The 19723-nt window shown below is 34.7% G+C and overlaps 1 protein-coding gene across 3 annotated transcripts in view; it reads left to right on the forward strand.

Annotated features, from left to right (window-relative positions):
- AKAP9 (A-kinase anchoring protein 9) overlaps nucleotides 1-19723 on the forward strand; it is a 154157-nt gene that overhangs the window by 59341 nt on the left and 75093 nt on the right. For 2 of the 3 annotated variants that reach the window (XM_030307931.1, XM_030307932.1), the window contains exons 13-20: nucleotides 2443-2554; nucleotides 3222-3420; nucleotides 7643-7739; nucleotides 8938-9030; nucleotides 15981-16322; nucleotides 17575-17799; nucleotides 18883-19023; nucleotides 19511-19614. In XM_030307931.1, the coding sequence (XP_030163791.1) occupies nucleotides 2443-2554; nucleotides 3222-3420; nucleotides 7643-7739; nucleotides 8938-9030; nucleotides 15981-16322; nucleotides 17575-17799; nucleotides 18883-19023; nucleotides 19511-19614 (1313 nt within the window). The remainder of the gene's footprint in view (nucleotides 1-2442; nucleotides 2555-3221; nucleotides 3421-7642; nucleotides 7740-8937; nucleotides 9031-15980; nucleotides 16323-17574; nucleotides 17800-18882; nucleotides 19024-19510; nucleotides 19615-19723) is intronic. The other variant, XM_030307933.1, reaches the window with a different exon arrangement.

Raw genomic sequence — 19723 nt, forward strand, 5'->3', positions numbered from 1 at the left:
TTTCTACCTCTTCCAAGATTGATAACATGTCCCTTCCCTCTCTTCTGTGATTTCAGCTCCTTTGCTTGTGTTTTTCTCTGTTTCTGTCCTTTCCCCTCGCACATTCCTCACGTCTCTATTTAGAACATAACCGGTCCTCAATGCCACATCTTCCTTTGTGGTTCTCTTTCTCCTTCATGGTCACATTGTTTGAAAGAAAGAATAGACTATAGCGGGAACTTCCCCATCTGCTCCCCTCTCCTCCCCATTGTAAACAAGCTTCCAACTTGCACTTCACTAAGCTTTCTTTGATCAAAGTCAGTGGTGAATCCTTAACTGTCAGATTTCCTTTCTGTTTTTTTACCTTCCTTGTTTTCTTTCTTTTAAAAGTATGTTGCTTTTCTTCATGGCAATACACAGTTGAAACTATTAAATAGTGTAGGAGGGCTTATAGTAAGCAAGTGATCCACAGTGATGGATTTGTGAGTCAGTGAATGATGTGTCATTTTGCCTCTTTCTTTTTAGGGCACTGAGTAGGGAACAGTTTGGTTTGATGAGAGAAACACCTCTCTTCCCCAGTACCAGAATGTGGGAGGCTTACTTTGGAACACAGATACCCACCCTAACTTCTTTAGTTCTCCCCAGAAAAAAAATTAAAAAGTGAAATTCACATGTTAACCCAGTAAGGTAGCTCTCACCACAAAGGCATCCAGAGGTTGGTTGAGATCAGTCTCAGCACTGCAGTACATCACTGTCTAACCTGTTAGCTTCATCTTCTAACCCTCCTCCTCCTCATTTTAGCCATACTGAAATACTCCCAGAGTTTCCCAAATGTACCCTGATCTTTCACACCTTGGCCTTTATTGAATGCTGGTTTTTTTCTGCCTGACACTGCCATCAAACTCCAGTCTGCTTGGTGTGTTCTTCCAGTTGGTTCAGATGTTATTTCCTTTGTGTCCTCTTTACCTGTCTTCCTAGACTTAGGCATTTCTTCCTCCATTCTGTTGGCCTTTGGTTACTGCATTTACCTTTTTCTGTTAATTATAATAACAAGAAAAATAATGAATGCAAGTTTGTACAAAGAACTATGGCAACAGGGAAAATGGGGGAGGTAATGATCTATTTAAAATAATTCCTAGATTCTAAACCCTTCAGAATCAGGGAGTCTTGTCTTTATTTTTATTTCTTCTTAGTGTGGTCCTTGGTTGGAGCACATGGTAGGGGTTTAATAAGTGCTGAATGAATTAAGAGATATATTTGGAAAAGTAGGCTGGAAACTGAAGAATTTACCTGATGGTCTTTATTTTCTTTGGGAAATTAAGAGGCAAGGTCTTCTGTTGAAGTTGTACTAGGGGTTAGGCACGGGGTAGAGGACTTGATAAGAATAGTAACCAGTAAAGTAGCCCTCATGGGAAATAGTTTTATCCTGTGGCTCACCTGCTTTTTGTGGTATTATTTATTCATCTAGCCAAGCAAGTCCAAACTCTTTCTCCTTGCTTTTAAGGTGCTTTGTAGTCTAAATCTATCTTATTTACATAGCCATCTTCCCCATCCTTATCCAAATTAAACCCCTCTTTACAAGATAGTTTTCTTTACTAGTTATAGCATTAGGCTGTTCATTCACAAATGGCTCATACTCTGTGTTCAGTATAACCTTTCTGATCATTGCCCAAAATGACTGAGGCCTGAATCAAGTTTGACTTACTCTATAACTACTCACACATGTCATTCTTTCTTCTCTGTTATTGTCCTTATAGTCAATTATAGTTTAGTGCTTCTCTAGTTACTTAATTTTATTTCCCCAACTAGTTGATACATTCTGTAAGGGCAGATACACATATTTTATTTTTCTACTGATTTTATCTTAGTCTGTCTTGTCACAGTGCTAGCCATGTAGTAGATGATTATTAAGTATTCTATGAATAACTAAATTAAGACACCTAAGCATCTGACAAATTGCTGCCTAATTATAATAGTTAAGGAAATAACTTGAGGTTCATCTGTTTTCATTATTTTCCTTCCTTTTGTGTAAAGAACCATACCATTTGTCAATTACTTGGATGTACATAGGTTATATCCAGAGATTCATAAAGTTACATTACCAAGTATTGATAAACATAAAATTTACAGTGTATGAGTTGAAATTCCGAAGACCAAGTCATATTACAAATACTGTATGTGTTATGTACCAAAATTCTGTGCAGCTTCTGTTTTTGTATTAAAATGAACTTCTTTCTGGGTATGAAAGAACAGTACACTTACTAATATAATTGCAGTGCTGTGAAGGGAATGTGAATCACTGTCAGAAGAAAGCGTGGAATAACGTAGAAGCAAAAATATTTATATCAGAGTATTAAAATTCTAAGTGATTTCAAAAACATTTTCAATGTAAAGCTGCTTTAATATAACTTCAAAATGCTAGATCGTATATTTATGTCACTCCTTTTCTGTTCTTTTCAATAGATACATGGACAGGAGACAGATGATGTGAAGCTTGAGGTTGCAGAAGGAGGTCCACCAAAAGAGGAAACAGAGTTTTTATCAGCCTCTCAGATGACCAATTTGCATGACATTGGTAAATTTTGATTATATACCACAGTGTAGTACTTTTATACCAAATATTTAATCATTTGATTTTTTTTTTTTTTTAACTTTTGAGAGAGAGAGAGCACAAGTAGGGGAGGAGCAGGAGAGAGAGGTAGAGGATCTGAAGCAGGGGCTCTGCCCTGAAGTAGCAAGCCCAATGCCAGGCTCAAACTCATGGTCATGACCTGAGCCAAAGTCAGATGCTCAGGTGACTGAGCCACCCAGTGCCCTAATCATTTGATTTTCTTACTTTACAATTTGAGATAACCTCGTGACCTTGGGCATTTCAGTATAATCTCTCTGGTCTCAGTTTTCTCATTCTTAAAGTGGAAGATTTGGACTATTGCTGTCTTTGATCCCTTCTCACTTCTTATTCTGTGATTCTAAATTGTTTCCAGTTTAAAGACATAAAGTTGGTAGATTTAGGGGTACTACAGACATGAAGATTAAAGAAATGATCTTGAATTGCACAATTCATTTTGTTTGTTTTCTTGAGTCAAATTGAGTTTACATTGAAACTTGAGTTATTACTAGTAAAAAAAAAACATTATTTTTTCGAAGAAGAATGAATATCTCCACACACAAAAAAGTGATTGTGGTATTTCACTAAGAAATTTCTGTTGAAGTGTTTATTTTCTTCTCTTCATATAACTTAGATGTCAGTCATAAAAGCAAGTTATCTGCTCTGCAAGATTCTGAAAAAATTAGGCGACTGGAAGGACAAGTTCAAGAATTAGAAAACTTCATCTCCTCTTTGCAGCAACAATTGAAAGAAACTGAAGAAAACCATGGGGCAGAGATCCATTGTTTGCAGGAAAGGCTTCAAGCTGTCAGTGAGTCTACAGTTCAGCCAAGGTATCTGTCTACTTATAATTTCATTCAACAGCATTTGTAGAGTAGTAATAGTCATAACATGATTGTTTTCCAGAAGAAAATGTGACTTAAGGAAAATTGGATGAAAGAGATGGGGATGTAGCATTATCAAGAAATAAGAATAAGAGATAATTCTTTGAAATGTGTGAAATATTATAAACTGAAGACATTATAGGGATTTTACTTACACCTTATTTTATAAAAATGCTGGTTGTTGTTAATTTGCTGAGAGAGTGTGCATATATTTGTTATCATATGCCTGGTCTTTACTACCTTGATGTGGGACATACCCAAGAAATATAAGATAGGATCATTCTAGTCATGATTGGACTTTCTCCACTTTGTTGTCTAATATTCAGATTCACCATGTCCAGAACTCTGGATCTTCCCCTTGAAATTTGTTCCTTCAGCAGCCATCTCCATCTGAGGTTACTCTTCTTTCTCTCATACCTCACTTCCAGTCTATCAAAAAATCCTGTTATTTCTGCCTCCAAAATACATCTAAACTGGACCACTTCTCACTAGCCCCCTGCTGCCTACCATTGTCATGTCTCACGTGGATTACTGCAACAACTGATCTCTCTCCTTTTACCCTAACTCTTCCCTAAAGTCTGTCCTCAGCACATTTCCACAACTAGATTTAAGACATGATCAGATCACGTTAGTCCAGTGCTCTTCTGTCCTTACAGTGCCTTACTAGGTCCTACATGATGGTTCCCTGTTACCACTTTGACTTTATCTCCTGTTGACTCACCCACGGTCACTATTCTCATGCCGCACATTCTTCTTGAGATCTCAGACCATCAGTATGCTCCTGCTTTAGAATGATCTTTCTCCAGATATTTACATGCCCAACACATTACCTCCTTTGGGTCTTTATGCAGATAAAATGTTCTTATGATGTCTATTCTGATTACCCCCATTTAAATTAAAATTGTTCTTTAGAACTCTGTACGCTAATTTCCTGCGTCATTTCTTTCTATATTACTTAATATTATCTGTTATATATATATAAAGGTATGTATGTATAAGATGAAAACCAAGTTTATATATATTTTCAGGGGAGTTTGATTTTATTTGTTTTGTTTAGTGTCTTTCTTTTATGAAAGACTTCAAGCTTTGTAAGGGTGGGGATTTTTGCCCATTTGAGTCATTGATGTGTCCCAGACCGTGTAATTATTCCCTCTGCTAGTAGGTGCTCAGTAAATATTTGTTAAATGAATGAACGAACAGTTCATAATTTAGTTGGGGAGTGTGCTATAATATTTAGCTCTGTGCAATGTTCAGAGATTTCATCTAACTTTGGCTGGCTCTGCTCTTCTAGGACTGTCTTCATAGGCACTTACTAATGGGACCTCAAGACAAAAAAACATTTCTTTCCTTGAGACAAGATATTGAATGTCCACACTTTTGGGGAAGCAGTCTGTTCCTCCTTCTTTTATTCAGGGTCTGTTTGTAGGCTTTGGAATCATTTGCCCAGCCTGGCACAGCCTTCTAAAGCTCCCATTTCATTTGAGATCATTAGCTCTTTAACTTGACCATGCATCAGAAACACTAGAGGCTTTTGAATACTTAAAATTAGATTACTGGACTGTACATTTGGAGAGTCAGACTTAACAGCTTTGAGATAGACCATGGACATGTGTATTTGTAACAAAATAATTCTGATACAGAAAGTCCATGAATTGACATTTGGAAACCACCACTCTAGGTTTTCTGATATGAAAGAAAATAAGTAGATAGCAAGAACTCTCTAATAATCAGCTACAGTATTTCATGTAGCCTTCCTTTAATTAGTGATGCTTTCTCTCTAAAGTGTGAAGAAAAGGGAGTCTTTTGGAAATGTAGACTTATTTGCTGTTACTACAGTTGGGCTTTTGTCAGCTCACCACCCTCAGAGTTTCTAGAATATTCAGTGGAAGTGTGTTGACAGTACCTTTCAACTAAAACCATTAGTTTTCTCCCACTCCCCAAAACAGAGGTTACTAAGGACCATGTTCACTCCCATCACTAATAGTGATGAGTCAAAGTTATTTCTTGTAAATGTCATCGCATTTTTGGATACAACTATGATGCTTTTTGAATTAAAGTAGATTTGAACTTGTTTAAAAAAATAATTGAGTCGTTCATTTAACATGTATTTGGGGATGTTATATACTAGGAGCCTCTTAGGGATATAGTATAGGATTGGAATGACTAGAGTCAGATCTGTATTTGACACCTGATTTAACCTTTTACTGGCTATACAGTTTTTGGCAGATTATTTTAACATGTCTTAGTAATATGAGGGACAATAAAACTACCATTAAGAGTGTGAGGATTAAATGAAACAATGACTGGGATGGGCCTTAGCTAGATGCCATGGAAGGAGCTATAGATGTATTTAAGTGGCCTTTTCCCTCAAGTGACTTCAGTCTAATCATTGAAATAATACTTATTCACAAAATAATAATTTTTAAGAAGTAGTGGTTAAGGAATATAACATGGTGATAACCAAAGTGCTGGAATTTAAACCCATGTCTGTGTGGCATCTTTTACTGCACATTTTTATGATAATTGCTTATTGGAGTGGTTCCAGAGGAAAAGGAAATGAAGGGATGACTATGAGATGTTGGGATAGAAGGAGGAATGTTGAGAACAAAGAGAAGGGGAAAAACAAAGATGACACTGTGTTGTATGAGCTAGAGAATATGGAGAATAATGATACATTAATATAAAATAGAGAAATTAGGCTGGTGGAGAGTTAGCTTAATATTAAGAGGGGAGCAGTGAGTTTGGTTTTAGCCAGACTATATTTTGAATTTGGGATGAACACTTTCAAATGCTATAAAGCCATAGAATGAAATTGTGGACTAAGTAGAATTTTTTTATTAGAATTTGGGTCTTAATAGACCCAAAGTAATCAGGAGGGCTTCTCAGCTATGAAAAAAAGAATCAAAATATGGAGCCAAGGATCAGAATAGTGTGTGCAAGAAGCAGTAAGGAAACAGACAGAACTGTGAGACAGAAGAACCAGGAAAGGACAGAGAAGAAAGACAGGGGAGATGAGTTTTTACAATCATTTATCATGAACAAAGAACACAAATAGGCAGTTCACAGCCGAAGAAACTTATATGGCCAATGGAAGCTGAAGGATATGTAATCTCAAAAACAAAAACAGAAATGTTCTAACAAAGTTTTAAAACTTTGAGTTGCTGAAGTTTTGAATAAATACTTACATGATAACTGTTGTGGAAGTAAAATTAATGTAACTTTTTGGAATGTGGCATTATATTAAATTTTTAAATATTTATAAGATTTATAATACAGAAAGTCCATAGATGTTATGAGGATTGATATTGTACCATTATTTGTAATAGTGAACATTTAGAAACAACCAAATGTTTATCAGTAGTGGGTTAGTTATATAAGTCAGGAAATGGGATGATGATAACTTATATCTGGCCAGTTTGGGACAGAATGAAAGAAGAGGATAGGAGAAATAAAGGAGGAGTTGGGCAAAAGGGGAGTGGAATAAAGAAGGCAGTGTGGATGCACATTAAAAGTGAAGTGAGAAATTGTATTAGCTAAAACAAAATTATAATTTGCCCCTTTAATCTTTATCCCATGGTTGCTAAATATTAATCTCACTTTATTTTTATGACCCAAGTTAAGCATTTTAAGAAAAAAAAAATTTTTTACAAAATAATGATTGTAAAACAATTCAGAATAAAGACGCAAATGCCAAAAGATACATGAATAGATTAAAAAACAAAAAAAAAATGTAGAAGTGGTTGTATAAATTAAGAACCTTCTTTTTGCTGCCTCTGCTCCCCAGTTCCACTAGAGATAATCATTGTTACTTTTGGAGTCTATTCATCCAGATTTTTTTCTGTTTGTTTGTATAAATAGTTTTTAATAAAAATGAGCTTTTATGGGCTTTTACTCAGTAATAGCATAGATAACTTTTAGAAAATGTCTCTACCTGTAAATAGCTCCATGTCATATATTTGTAGTACACTTCTTAAAATGGCATAAAATTCAGTGGTGATGTGTTGAAGTTCTCTGTCATTGAAGTGTGTTACTTTAATTTTAATTGGAAAAATCAGTCAACAATACAGTTTGAGTTACAGTACTTATAACTCTATGCATGCTATAAATTTGGACTAACAGTAAAACCCGTACACAGCTCTTAATTCGTTCACTCTCTTTTATTCATGTTTAGTTTCTCCAGTGATTCAATGGTAATTACTGAATCTGATGTCCAGAAAACAGTATACCCTGGAAGTTGTCTTAACCAGAACATTGATGGTACAATAGAGGTATTATATTTTTACACTGTTGTGTGCACTGATACTGTTTCTCTGTCATTTTTATGTCCGTAGTAAAAGCGTTGTTAAGAAGTAAGCATAATAAATAAGAGGATAACACATTATGTAAAAGACCCAGAAGAATATATAAGCAAAAAAATTTAATGTATTTTCATAGCATAGGAATAACACAAAGTTAAAATTGAGAGTTTTTTCCCCCTAAATATGTTCTGGTTTAAAATTTGTCTTGTTTTGTATGACATGAGCTATGTAACAAATTAGTTTCATACCCTTGCCAACAACTTTTCGTCCCACTATGGGAAGTTGAGTCAGACTATCTCTAGAATAGTGTTTAGGGATCCCCAAAATTCAAGATGCTATGGCTAGGACAATAGTTGAGGCTTCCTTGAGCACATGCCATATGATGTATAAAAGCCCCTCATCTTTTACAGTGTCGGCCAGCTAGCTAAATCACATTCTGTCTCTCCTCAGCATTGTATATATTACCAATTTGTGGCCATTTTTCTGAAACTTATAACTACAAAACCCTGGTCTTCATTCAGTGGATTTTTAATTCTTGACTCATATAGAAGACAAAAATCATTGCTTTCTCTTGTTTTGGAAACAGAGGAGAGATGTTGGCTACATATCTTGTTTGTACCATACTCCTCCTATATGGAGTATCTATTTGAATGCCATTCAGGTAATTGGTAAACAAATACTTTCATGCTGAAAATATGTTTACATTTTAAAAAACTGTTTATAATTTTTTCTAGTTACAAAAGTAGTTTGTATTTGTGGGGAAATGGATACTATTAATAAACATCAAGAAAAAAATAAAATTTGCTTATAATTTCATAAGCAAAGATAGCCACTGTTAGCATTACTTAAAATTAGATACATATCTTAATTATATTTAAGAAGTATCTTTAGCCTACTGTAGAACTATGTTAGTAATTGTAAATATGTAAATATATTTCTGACTTTGCATCTTTAAGTTCACAATACTAAGTAGGTTATTTAGAATTCTACACTAGAATTATTCACCAGAATTATCGTTTTTAATTAAGAGCAGAACTGAAATTTACTTATTAAAACTCAGTTTTCTAAGAAACATTGATCTTTTGAGGATATTTGAGCATAGAAGTTTAAAAATAAGTGATGTATGATTAGTATAAACAAGTCTGTTACATTTTGCTTTTTAATTTAGTTTTCTGATGAATTTGGAGTGAAAAAGGAAACAAATATGGTTACATTGCTGGAAAAACAGTACCAAGAACGGTTAGAAGAAGAAGTAGCTAAGGTAAGTTTATAGTTTGTCAGATTATTTTGATTTATATTCCTTTTGAGCCTTCAGAAAACATAGATTTTATTGATAGTAATGACCTTTTTTTTTCAAGTCTTATTTATTTAAGTAATCTCTACACCCACCATGGGACGCAAACTCATGACCCCAAGATCAAGAGTCTCGTGCTGCACCGACTGAGCCAGGCACCCCTGCACTTTTTGTTACAAGTTTTGTACATAGATTATCTTTAAATTGTCAGTTACTGGTATCAACCACAATTGCCTTTCAATGGAATATTCTGTGAACTTTTCCTTTAGAAAAATATTTTCTTCTTGATGTGGAATAGTAATCAGAAACTTCTCAGAATGCCCAAACAAGTCTTTATAAATTTGTTACCTGGGAGTAGTACCTTGTGATGGAGTTTGGCCTTCCTTTAAAGGTAGGGGATATGGTAGGAAATGAGAAAGAAGGTGGTTTGTCTTTTATATATTTTCTTTGCCTATCTCTTCCTTGAGAAGTGACTGTGATGTTTGTGACTGTAGATATTGTTAGCTGTGCTATGCCCAGAGCCATTCTTTTAAATTCTTGAATACCAAGCATATCACCTAATCTACCATTATGATTCCATTTCTTTTGTCTTTGTATTCCCTTTCAGAATGCATATATCTGGGGTGCCTAGGTGGCTCAGTCAGTTAAGTTGACTGACTCAATTTTGATCATGATCTCAATCATGATCTCGTGGTTCATGGGTTCAAGCTCTGCATCAGGCTCTATGCTGACAGAGTGGAGCCTGCTTGTGATTCTCTTTTCTCTCTGCCCCTCTCCTTTTCTCTCTCTCTGTCTCCCACGCGTGTGCGCACACACTCCTTTCTCAAATAAATAAACTTTAAAAATAAAAAAAATAATAAAATGGATATACCTGATTGGGTTCTTATATTGGAACAGTTGAATTCTGACTTTTTCTGCTTTTTAATAATATTTCAACTGTTTCAGTATAACAATCCCAGTGGATATATGCATTTTAAAAGAGGAGAATTGATCGATTATACAGGAAATGCTTAAGGAGTTAGGTTAAACATAAATTAGAAGAGGAAGTCAGCACTCAAGGAAATATGTGGGCCATATGGACTTAATCACTTCTGTGTCTGAATTGAATGTTTAGTTCCTGGAGATCAAAGTAAAAAGCGAGTCACCATTGCTTATATAGCTCTCATTATCTAGTTCTTTAGAGAAATGCAGATTTTCTCTTGCACTTAGCTCTTAGAAAAATTTCTCAAGTGGAATGTTATAGCAGGGCATCATAGCAATTAAGAGCATGAGGTTTGGTATAGGATATACCATGCTTTAAATTCTTGTTTTTCGGGCTTACTTCTTGTTTTCGGTTTCCTTATGATCTTAGGAATGTTACTTAACTTCTGAGTCTATTTCCTCTGTTAAAAGAAGGAAAAATAGGGGGCGCCTGGGTGGCTCAGTCTGTTGAGCGTCCGACTTCAGCTCAGGTCATGATCTCACAGCTTGTGAGTTCAAGCCCCACGTCGGGCTCTGTGCTGACAGCTCAGAGCCTGGAACCTGCTTCATATTCTGGGTCTCCCTCTCTCTCTCTGCCCCTCTCCTGCTCATGCTGTGTCTCTCTGTCTCTCAAAGATAAAGATTAAAAAAAATTTTTTAAAAGAAGGAAAAATAGGAATAAGTAATTTTTATAAGGATTCAGTGACCTAATATAAATATAAATCACCTACCAGATGATAGACTCATAAGTGAAACTTTTAAAGTGATCGTATTATTACTCTGGTAATGATGATGATAGAAGTATGTCTTGTAAAGCATCATTCATCTTAAGCAGATAACAAGAGCACCAAAATGTAAGTCATTGATAACTGTTTTGAAGACGTCCAGGGTACAATGGTCCAAGGGATAACATTTGATGGCCCAGCTTGATCCTAGAATAATGTAGATTGTTGACATGAGCCACCAGTACTGATGGGATTATGCTGTATGCTCTACTCTTTAGGTGGGACTGCTGGAAAAAGATTGAGAACCATTGCTTCAAAAACACAGGGTATATAGGAAGCCCAGTAGGGGTAGTGATTCCCAATATAGATCACATTAGATTCAACCTGTGATTTGTATACCTACTACTGAAAATAGACATTTATTTGCATTTCATTGCCAGGCAGTATTCCAAGTGTTCGGGTATAGCAGAGGTAAAAAAAAATGAAGTGTTTGCTCCCATAGACCTTACATTCTATCTAGTTGGTGCAGAAAGATGGTGGTAAATACCATGAAAAGAAAAACAGACCTGGGTAATAGAACTGTTAGGAAATTCCATGGGGAGTTGAGATGGTGTTATTTATATAGGGTTATCACAGAAGACCTCACTTTTAGAGTGATAGTAGAAAAAAAACCTGAAGGAAGTGAGAGAGTAAATCATGAAGGTAACGGATTGAATATCTTTTGAGAAAGTGGAATGCAAGAGAAAAAGTCAAGAATTACACCAGTGAATGTTTCAAAGAGGTGGCCAAGAAGAATGGCAGGAGTGTGAAGGCCACTTGCCCAACTGCCAGCTCTGCTGAGTGAGAGGACAGTTTTAGTCCTGCCACCCCACAGTCAGGGGACCTATTTGGTGAAATATTATTTATCTTCTTAGCAAATGTGACTGGGTACAGGAGGAAGAAGAAATAAAGGAAAAGGGGCAAGGGCTGGGGGAAAATATTACTCTAGGTTATTTGACATAAGCAGTTGGAAGAATGGAGTTGCTATTAGGTGTCAGAAAAGACTGCAAGAGAGTAGTTTTTGGATAGGAAAGATAGACTTGAGATTTTAGCTTAAGAATTCAGACCCATTAGGGTGCTGGGTGGCTCAGTCAGTTGAGCGTCCAACTTTGGTTCAGGTCGTGATCTCGTGGTTTGTGAGTTTGAGCCCTGCATTGGACTTGCTGCTGTCGGCATGGAGTCTGCTTCAGATTCTCTGGCCCCCTCTCTCTGCCCCTCCCCTGCTTGTACACTAAAAAAAAAACAAAAAAAAACCATTAAATGCAAACACTTATTAAATGTTTAAAAATAAATATTGAAGAAGTGGTTGGATATACATATCTAGAGTTCAGAAAATAGGTTAAGACTAGACATGAAAATAGGGTGGTAAATAGGGCAACGTTTTTCAAACTGTGAGTTGCAACTCGTTTTTGAAGCGTGAAATCCTGGTTTTGGACCAGGATTTTAAAATACTGGGAAAGTTCAATTATATAAATACACACAAAATGTATGTGTGCTTTGGGTCACAACATAAAATGTTTTTATTGTTGTGTGTGTGTTTACCATGGTTGCAGTGAAAAAATTTGAAAAACAATTAATGTAGTAGTGTAGACAGAGCAGAGGTCTGGGGCCTGAGCCTGGATAACACCAATGTTTAGAGATCAGAGAAATGAGGAATAAAGAAGATAGAGAAAAAGCAGTAAATTAAATATGGGAAAAACAAAAGTAAAAATATATCAAGAAGAGAATTTATTAAACTGTGTCAAATGTTTTTGATACATCACGAATGATTAGAACTGCAAATTAATTATTGGATTTTACAATGTGAAATCATTGGTGAGTTTCACAGGAACACATTTGATGGGGTGGTGCAGACAAACTGATTAGATTGGATTTGAGAGAGTGAAGGGGAAGAATAAAGAGATGAAATTTAGAGTTTTACTTGAAAGAGGAACAGAGAAATACAGTGGTATCTCAAGGGTAATGTAGAGAGTCAAGCAGCAGAGTTTTGTTGTTGGTAATTTGTTTCTGTTTAGGAAGAAAGATGTCATATTTCTTTGTTAATAATTATTGAGGAGAGAAGGAAAAAAATTCGCTAAGTCAGGAAAGAGAGAGAGACAGTTGTTGGAGCAGTGTCCCTGATTAGAGGAGAGGAGGTACAATGCCCTGGAGGGTTGCCATTAGATAGGAGCATGGCGATTTAATCCATGATAACAAGAAAGAAGGCAGAGAATATTTGGTTCATCAGGATGTTTTCAGATACGGTATTTGGAGCCTGTGGAAGTTCTCTTCTGATTGCTTCTGTTTTCTCACTAAAAAAGAAGCAAGGTCAGCACCTGAGAATGAGAAAGGAAGGGAAGACATTGAAGCTTTAAGGAGAGAGGGCTTTCTAGGAGAAGGAAAAGACCAGGGAAATTGAGTAGAATTGCCCAGTATCCTGAAGGACTCAATCAAGGGTAGTAGTTATGAATTTAAAATAACACTGTTCAGCTTGGTTGGATTTTTTTTCCTCCTCATCTAAGTTTAGCTTACACAGGCACAGAGTAGGCAGTTCCCTGTAATCACAGGTGGAATTTGGTTAGATGGTGTAGTGAAATGGAAAGGAGAGAATAACAAGGTAGTTGAGTCCTTAGTTGAGTTTTTTAGTTTCCAGACCATACCATTCTTTTAATTATTTCTGTTACTCATTTCTGATCTAAAGAAAGTGATTCTTATTGTACAAATTTTTCAAAATTTCAGAATCTTTTGTGACTTAACATATGGTCAGATTTTTGTTGTTTGTCATTATCTTTACCGAGGTATAATTTACATACCATGAAATTCACAGGTTCCAACTGCAAAATTTGGTGAGTTTTAACAGATGTATGAAACCAACAGCATAATCAAGATATAAGACATATCCATGACCCCTAAAGTTTCTTCATGCTCCTTTGTAGACAGTCTCCCTTTTATATTGCTTGATTCTGTTTGCTAATATTTTGTCCAGAATATTTATGTCTGTATTCATGAGGGGCATCATCCATAGTTTTATTTTCTTGTAATGTCTTTGTTTGGCTATGGTATCAGGTCAATGCTGGCCTTGTAAAGTGTTAAAATATATTCTCACTTCTATTTTCTGGAAGAATTTATGTAGAATTGATACTATTTTATTCTTAAATATGGTATAGAATTTGTTAGTGAAACTAACGGGGCCTGGAGTTTTGTTGAAGATTTTATTAAACTATGAATCTGATTTCTTTAGTAGATTTTGTTTTACTCAAGCAATCTGTTTCTTTAGAGTGGGCTTTGTTAGTTAATGTCACTCAGGGCATTGTTCCATTTCATCTATGCTGTTGAATTTACGTTGGTGAAGTTGTTTATAGTATTCCTTTATCACTTAATGTCTGCTTTCTCACTTTTTTCTTTGTCATTCTGTCTAGAAGTTAATTGTATTGATGTTTTCAAGGGTCCAGCTTTTGGGTTTTTTAAAAACTTTTTGTTTTATTTTCATTGATTGCTTTTCTTTATTTTTTACTTGTTTCTGCTTGCTTTGGGTTTAAGTTGCTTTCTTTTTCTGGTTTCCTAAAAGACCTTTCTTCGTTTCAAATATATTCATTTAATGCTATAAGTTTCCCTTTAAGCACTCCTTTGAGCTGCGTTCTACACATTTTCATTCAGTCTGAATATTTGATTTATTTTGTCACCTCCCCTTTGATTCATGGGTTACTCAGAAATGTGTTGTTTAGATTTTCACATTTAGGGGTTTTCAGATATCTTCCTGTTGTTAATTAATTCATTGTATAATTTTTAATTTCTTTGTGGTCAGACATACTTTGTATGATTTCAGTTTATTTAAATTTATTGCCTTAAATATGTTCTGGTTGAATGCTGCATGCATACTTGAAAAGAATGAGTATTCTGCTGCTCAGACTTTAAGTTTTCCTCTCGTATTACTACCTTCAGCCTGAAAAATTTACTGTAGCATTTCTTTTTGAGCAGATCTGCTGGCAACAAATTTGACATACAACATATTGTATGTCATCTAATTTTGAATTATATATTGAATATTTTGAATATTGTGTAGATGCTGATGTTCTGGAAAGTGTGAAAAAAATGCTTTTTAAATAGACAACCCATTTAGGTTCAGGCCACAAGTTCTTTCTCACCTTCCCCATACAGATTTCTTCTTCAAGTTTTGACTCCCTCTGCAATTTGCCTACTTTTGTTTACTTCTCAGAGTTTTCTGGTAGTTGCTTTTGTATTTTGTTCAGTTTTCAATTGTAATCAGTGGGGGAGAGAGGCTGTAGTGGGTTTAATTTATGCTAATTGGAATTACAAGTCTCGGTCTTAGGTATTTTTATTTCACAATTTAGATAGAATTATTGCTTTATACCCATCAGTGTTAGGTTATCCACATATTTACAAAAAGAAATTTTAATGCTCTCATCCTTTCTGCATCTTATGCCTTCCTTCTAGCATCATTTTCTGCTTTTTGAGGGACATCCTTTAGAAGTTCTTTTATGGATCATCTATTTATTGGGAATAAACTCTGTTTTTTTTTGTTTTTATTTCATGTTATTTTGCTTTCATTCCTGAAAGATGATTTTGTTGAACATTCAAATCTGGGTTGATGTTTTGTTTGTCAGAACTTTAAAGATAACATTTCATTATTTTCTGACTCCTTCTTGTTTCTACTGAGAAAGTCCTTGTCATTTTAATTGTTGTTCCCCATAGGTAATACATCTTTTTTCTCTGGAAACTTTAAGAATTATTTGTTCTTGGTCTTCTCTTTATTTGTCCTTCCAAAATTCGTTGGTCTTGACTCTTAGGAGTAGTACCTTTGGTATTCTCACCTGTTACTTCATGAAATAGTTTATTTCTGTTAGTCTCTAATATATGCTTCTAGAACAATAATTAGATGTTGGTTGAATATTCTCGTTCTATCTTTCACTCTGCTTCTCTTTCATATTTTTAATATCTTTAATCTTTTTGTCTTTGTTGCATTCTTAGTATTGAGAGACAAAGAGACAAGCAGGTCAGGTTCAAGACAGGAAATTAAAAGCTAGTCTTGAGATCTTGACCACAAGTTAGGGAAGATTGAAGGTATGAGAATCTCTCCATATCACTTTCTGTAGGATTTCTTTTAGTTTAAAACCATTTTGAGTGGTAACTTGCTTTTTAAATTCCTGTTGGTATTTATAAATCTGATCCTTTTCATTTACTTTATTTCTTTAGGTCATTGTGTCAATGAGTATAGCATTTGCTCAACAAACTGAACTGTCTAGAATATCTGGGGAAAAAGAGGATACTACATCATCAAAACAAGCACATGCTTTCTATCAGCAAGAAGGTTATTTAAATGAAACGAAATCATCACAGGGTCAAGCTTTTGAAGAAATGGACATGAAATTTAAAGAAGAATTTAAACCACTTAGTAAGGAGTTAGGAGAAAATGGAAAGGAAGTTCTGTTATCAACCGATGGTAATCTTGATGATACACTACAATCGGAAGACCATGAACTGACTATTTCAGAAGAAATGTTCTCCCAAGATAAAACATTTATAGTCAGAGAATCTGTAAGTATATTTCCTTGTATAAAAATTTGTGACTTCCTTCACTATAAAAATATTAGCAGTAATATTCCTTAATGGGGAAGGAAAGTATCACATCCAATCTTGACTTAGGGATTTGCATTTTGAATGTGTTTTATTACTTGTAAAGTATATGAATAAATGATTTACTATTTTATTAAATAAAATAAGTCTGGCTCATAATATTTTTGTTTATGTTAGACATATATGCATGGTAAAATCTCATTGTAAATTATATGTACATTAATTTTGTTTCAGTCAGTTTAAGATGAATTATTCTACAATATGTCTGAATAAAAGGTTTGCTTCATTTAATGTGATGATAACATCACATGGAAGTAGCTTCCTGTTTAAGAAGATAATTTAAAGCATTGTACTCTGTAAATACTATTTCTCTTCTTCTATACTTACTCATTAATGGAGGATCTTTTCTGTGTACTACAACTGCCTGTGCCTTTAATGGAAAGGAAAAAATCCTTTCTTTTAATTATCTAAATTAAAAATTTTTATTAATGTTCAGGATAGGTTATATCGTGTTTAGAGGCATACTGAAATAAAATTGTCAACTTCTTTATGAAGTACAAAACTGAGATACTTGTGAAAACCTCTTTAATGTACCAGCAGCTGTTCAAGGCAGAGTGCTTCAGGAACTGAAGTACTTATAGAAATTCATTAAGGAGTTGATTTCTAATGAGTATGAGAAAGTGGAACGTAAAGCTTTTATTTCCAAATAAAAATTATTGAAATTTGCTTCTTATAGATTGTTATATATTCTTATATGTTATATTGTTGTCTATAGTACTGTGGTGACCACTGCATAATATAAATTAGGTAAAATTTTTCATGTTTTATAAATTTAATTTTAATTTACAAGTATTCCATTTATATTATCTCCCCATCATAAATGTCAAGAGGGATAAGGGAGCTACAGCTTCATTAAGAGCAGAAGGCATTTTGAGGATTTTTATTCTTTATTCTTCTCCCTTAGATTGCATTTAAACTAACTGACAAATAGCTATTTTGCTTTTGGAGAATAACATATGTAATGGTAATAAACTTCACACTGATTTAATATTATAATTAAGACAGATATCTTTTTTAAATTTATGTTTTAGTTAAATAATGGGAATAAAAATTAGGCACTTTAGTAGTGGAATTGCTTTTATATTAAAATATTGATGCTGACAGATTGCCACAAAATGTTTTATGATTGCCTTTTTTTTTCCTACCTTTTTAGATTCATGATGAAATTTTGGTATCAAGTGTGGATGCTTCTAGACAACTAATGTTAAATGAAGAACAGTTGGAAGATATGAGGCAGGAACTTGTGCGACAATACCAAGAACATCAACAGGCGACAGAACTGTTACGGCAGGCACACATGCGCCAGATGGAGAGACAGCGAGAAGACCAGGAACAGCTACAAGAAGAGATTAAGAGACTGAATAGACAATTAGCCCAGGTATGAGACTTAGCATCTCTTTTCTCCCCAATTAAAATAACAGTATTCTTTAGATAGCCTTTATTTAAAAAGTCAAAACTATTGCCAAGATCTGAATAAAAACAAGTGTTTAACATTAAGAACAGACTCCATCAGCACAACAGCCTTAGATCTTGTTAGGAACACCTGACTCAACCTTGGAGTGCATTGCGTCTGTGCCATTTTATTTATCTGCCTTTTTAGGCATTGGAAAAGTGGCTACAAGGCTGTTTGTATATTTGTTTTTAATCATTCCATTGATCATACACGCAAAAGCACGGTGATAGTATTCTGTGACAGAAATTCTTTGTGCTGAGGTGCAGTTGATACTCCGTTTTCCCATATTCATTTATAGTTTTGTGAGTCCACCAATTAGCATTTCCAAGATTTACCTTTATCTTTAATCTATCTTTTTAATCATGAATGGAAATCTGAAGTAGTATGTTTCTGGGACTTTCTCCAGGGAAACATCTCTTCTTGATTTGAGAAATGCAAATTTATATAACGTTCTTATCCCTTTTTCTGACTCCTTGGCATTTGGGAGCTGGATTCTTATCAATTGCTGTATATAGTATACTCACAAAATCATTACAGAAAAGCAAGAAATATTTTTACAAAAGTTCCTATAAAAACAAATTTATTCCATTTATTTTGAAAACTTAAGAGATAAGACAGAGAGAAAACTTAAAACATGTTCTTTCCGATATAGAATAGGAAAATTGGCAGTTGAACATAAAACATCATTTGAAAAAAATTGATTTTGCTTTTCTTCATCGCATTTTGTGAATTTAAATTTCTGAATTTTCAATGCAAAATTGACACATGAATATACTATTAATTGAGCTTCACAAATTCCTGAATATTCTAGCCCTAATTAGTTTTTTATTTTAACTTTCAAATTTTGCATTGAACTTTATATACGCTTTTAACCCCTAATCATGGGATGTGACTCATATGTAGAAAGTGCCTTCTCTTGGTCCCTGGGTTAAAAGAAATCTGCTTGTTATTTCTGCTTTTTTCTTCTATCGCAAACAATATTCTCTCATGACCTTTTTTCTTATTTAGAGATCCTCAATAGATAATGAAAACCTGGTTTCAGAGAGAGAAAGGGTGCTTTTAGAGGAGCTGGAAGCACTAAAGCAGCTGTCTCTAGCGGGAAGAGAGAAGCTGTGTTGTGAGCTGCGCAACAGCAGTACGCAAACACAGGTAGTATGGACTCGGGCCCACCTAGGGTCCAGGGGTCAACATGCAGTAGGATCTGTTTGTCTTTGTTGTCCGTGGGAAATATATTTTTTATGGGTGTGGAGCTTAACAGATTTGTGATTGTTTACATGCCAGGTAGGTGGAGTCAAGATTCTTTACATTCCATTTAAGGTAATTTGAATCAGACATTGCTGTAGCAGCAGCTGTTGCTTCACCACGAAGCAGCCTAACAAATTGGATGTCACACTACAGCATGCGTTAGCCTGAACCCAGTGAAACTGTTTTCATCTGTGTATTAGGCTGCCTTAGCTTTTTTGATAATGCTAATCTCTTAATAAAATGTAGTTAAATATTATTTCAAAGATTATCTATTTTGCACACAGAGGTTTCTGTTTCACTTTATAGCACTTTAGAAGAATGACATGGTGTTTCCAAGATGACAGGTTTTCTTTCTCTTTTGTCCTCTCTACCTTTACACAACCTTAAACAGAACGGAAATGAAAACCAGGAGGAAGTTGAGGAACAGGCATTTAAAGAAAAGGAGTTAGACAGAAAACCTGAAGATGTGCTTCCTGATATTCTGACCAATGAAAGGTATACAGAATGTGTATTTTTTCAGTACAGAGGGAATTAAAATAGTTGTTTCAGTGTGATAAACTTTATTTGTCCTTGTTTTGATCTTGTACATTTGTTTTGTCCATTT

The sequence above is a fragment of the Lynx canadensis genome, chromosome A2, assembly GCF_007474595.2.
Source record: "Lynx canadensis isolate LIC74 chromosome A2, mLynCan4.pri.v2, whole genome shotgun sequence".
NCBI classification, from domain to species: domain Eukaryota; kingdom Metazoa; phylum Chordata; class Mammalia; order Carnivora; family Felidae; genus Lynx; species Lynx canadensis.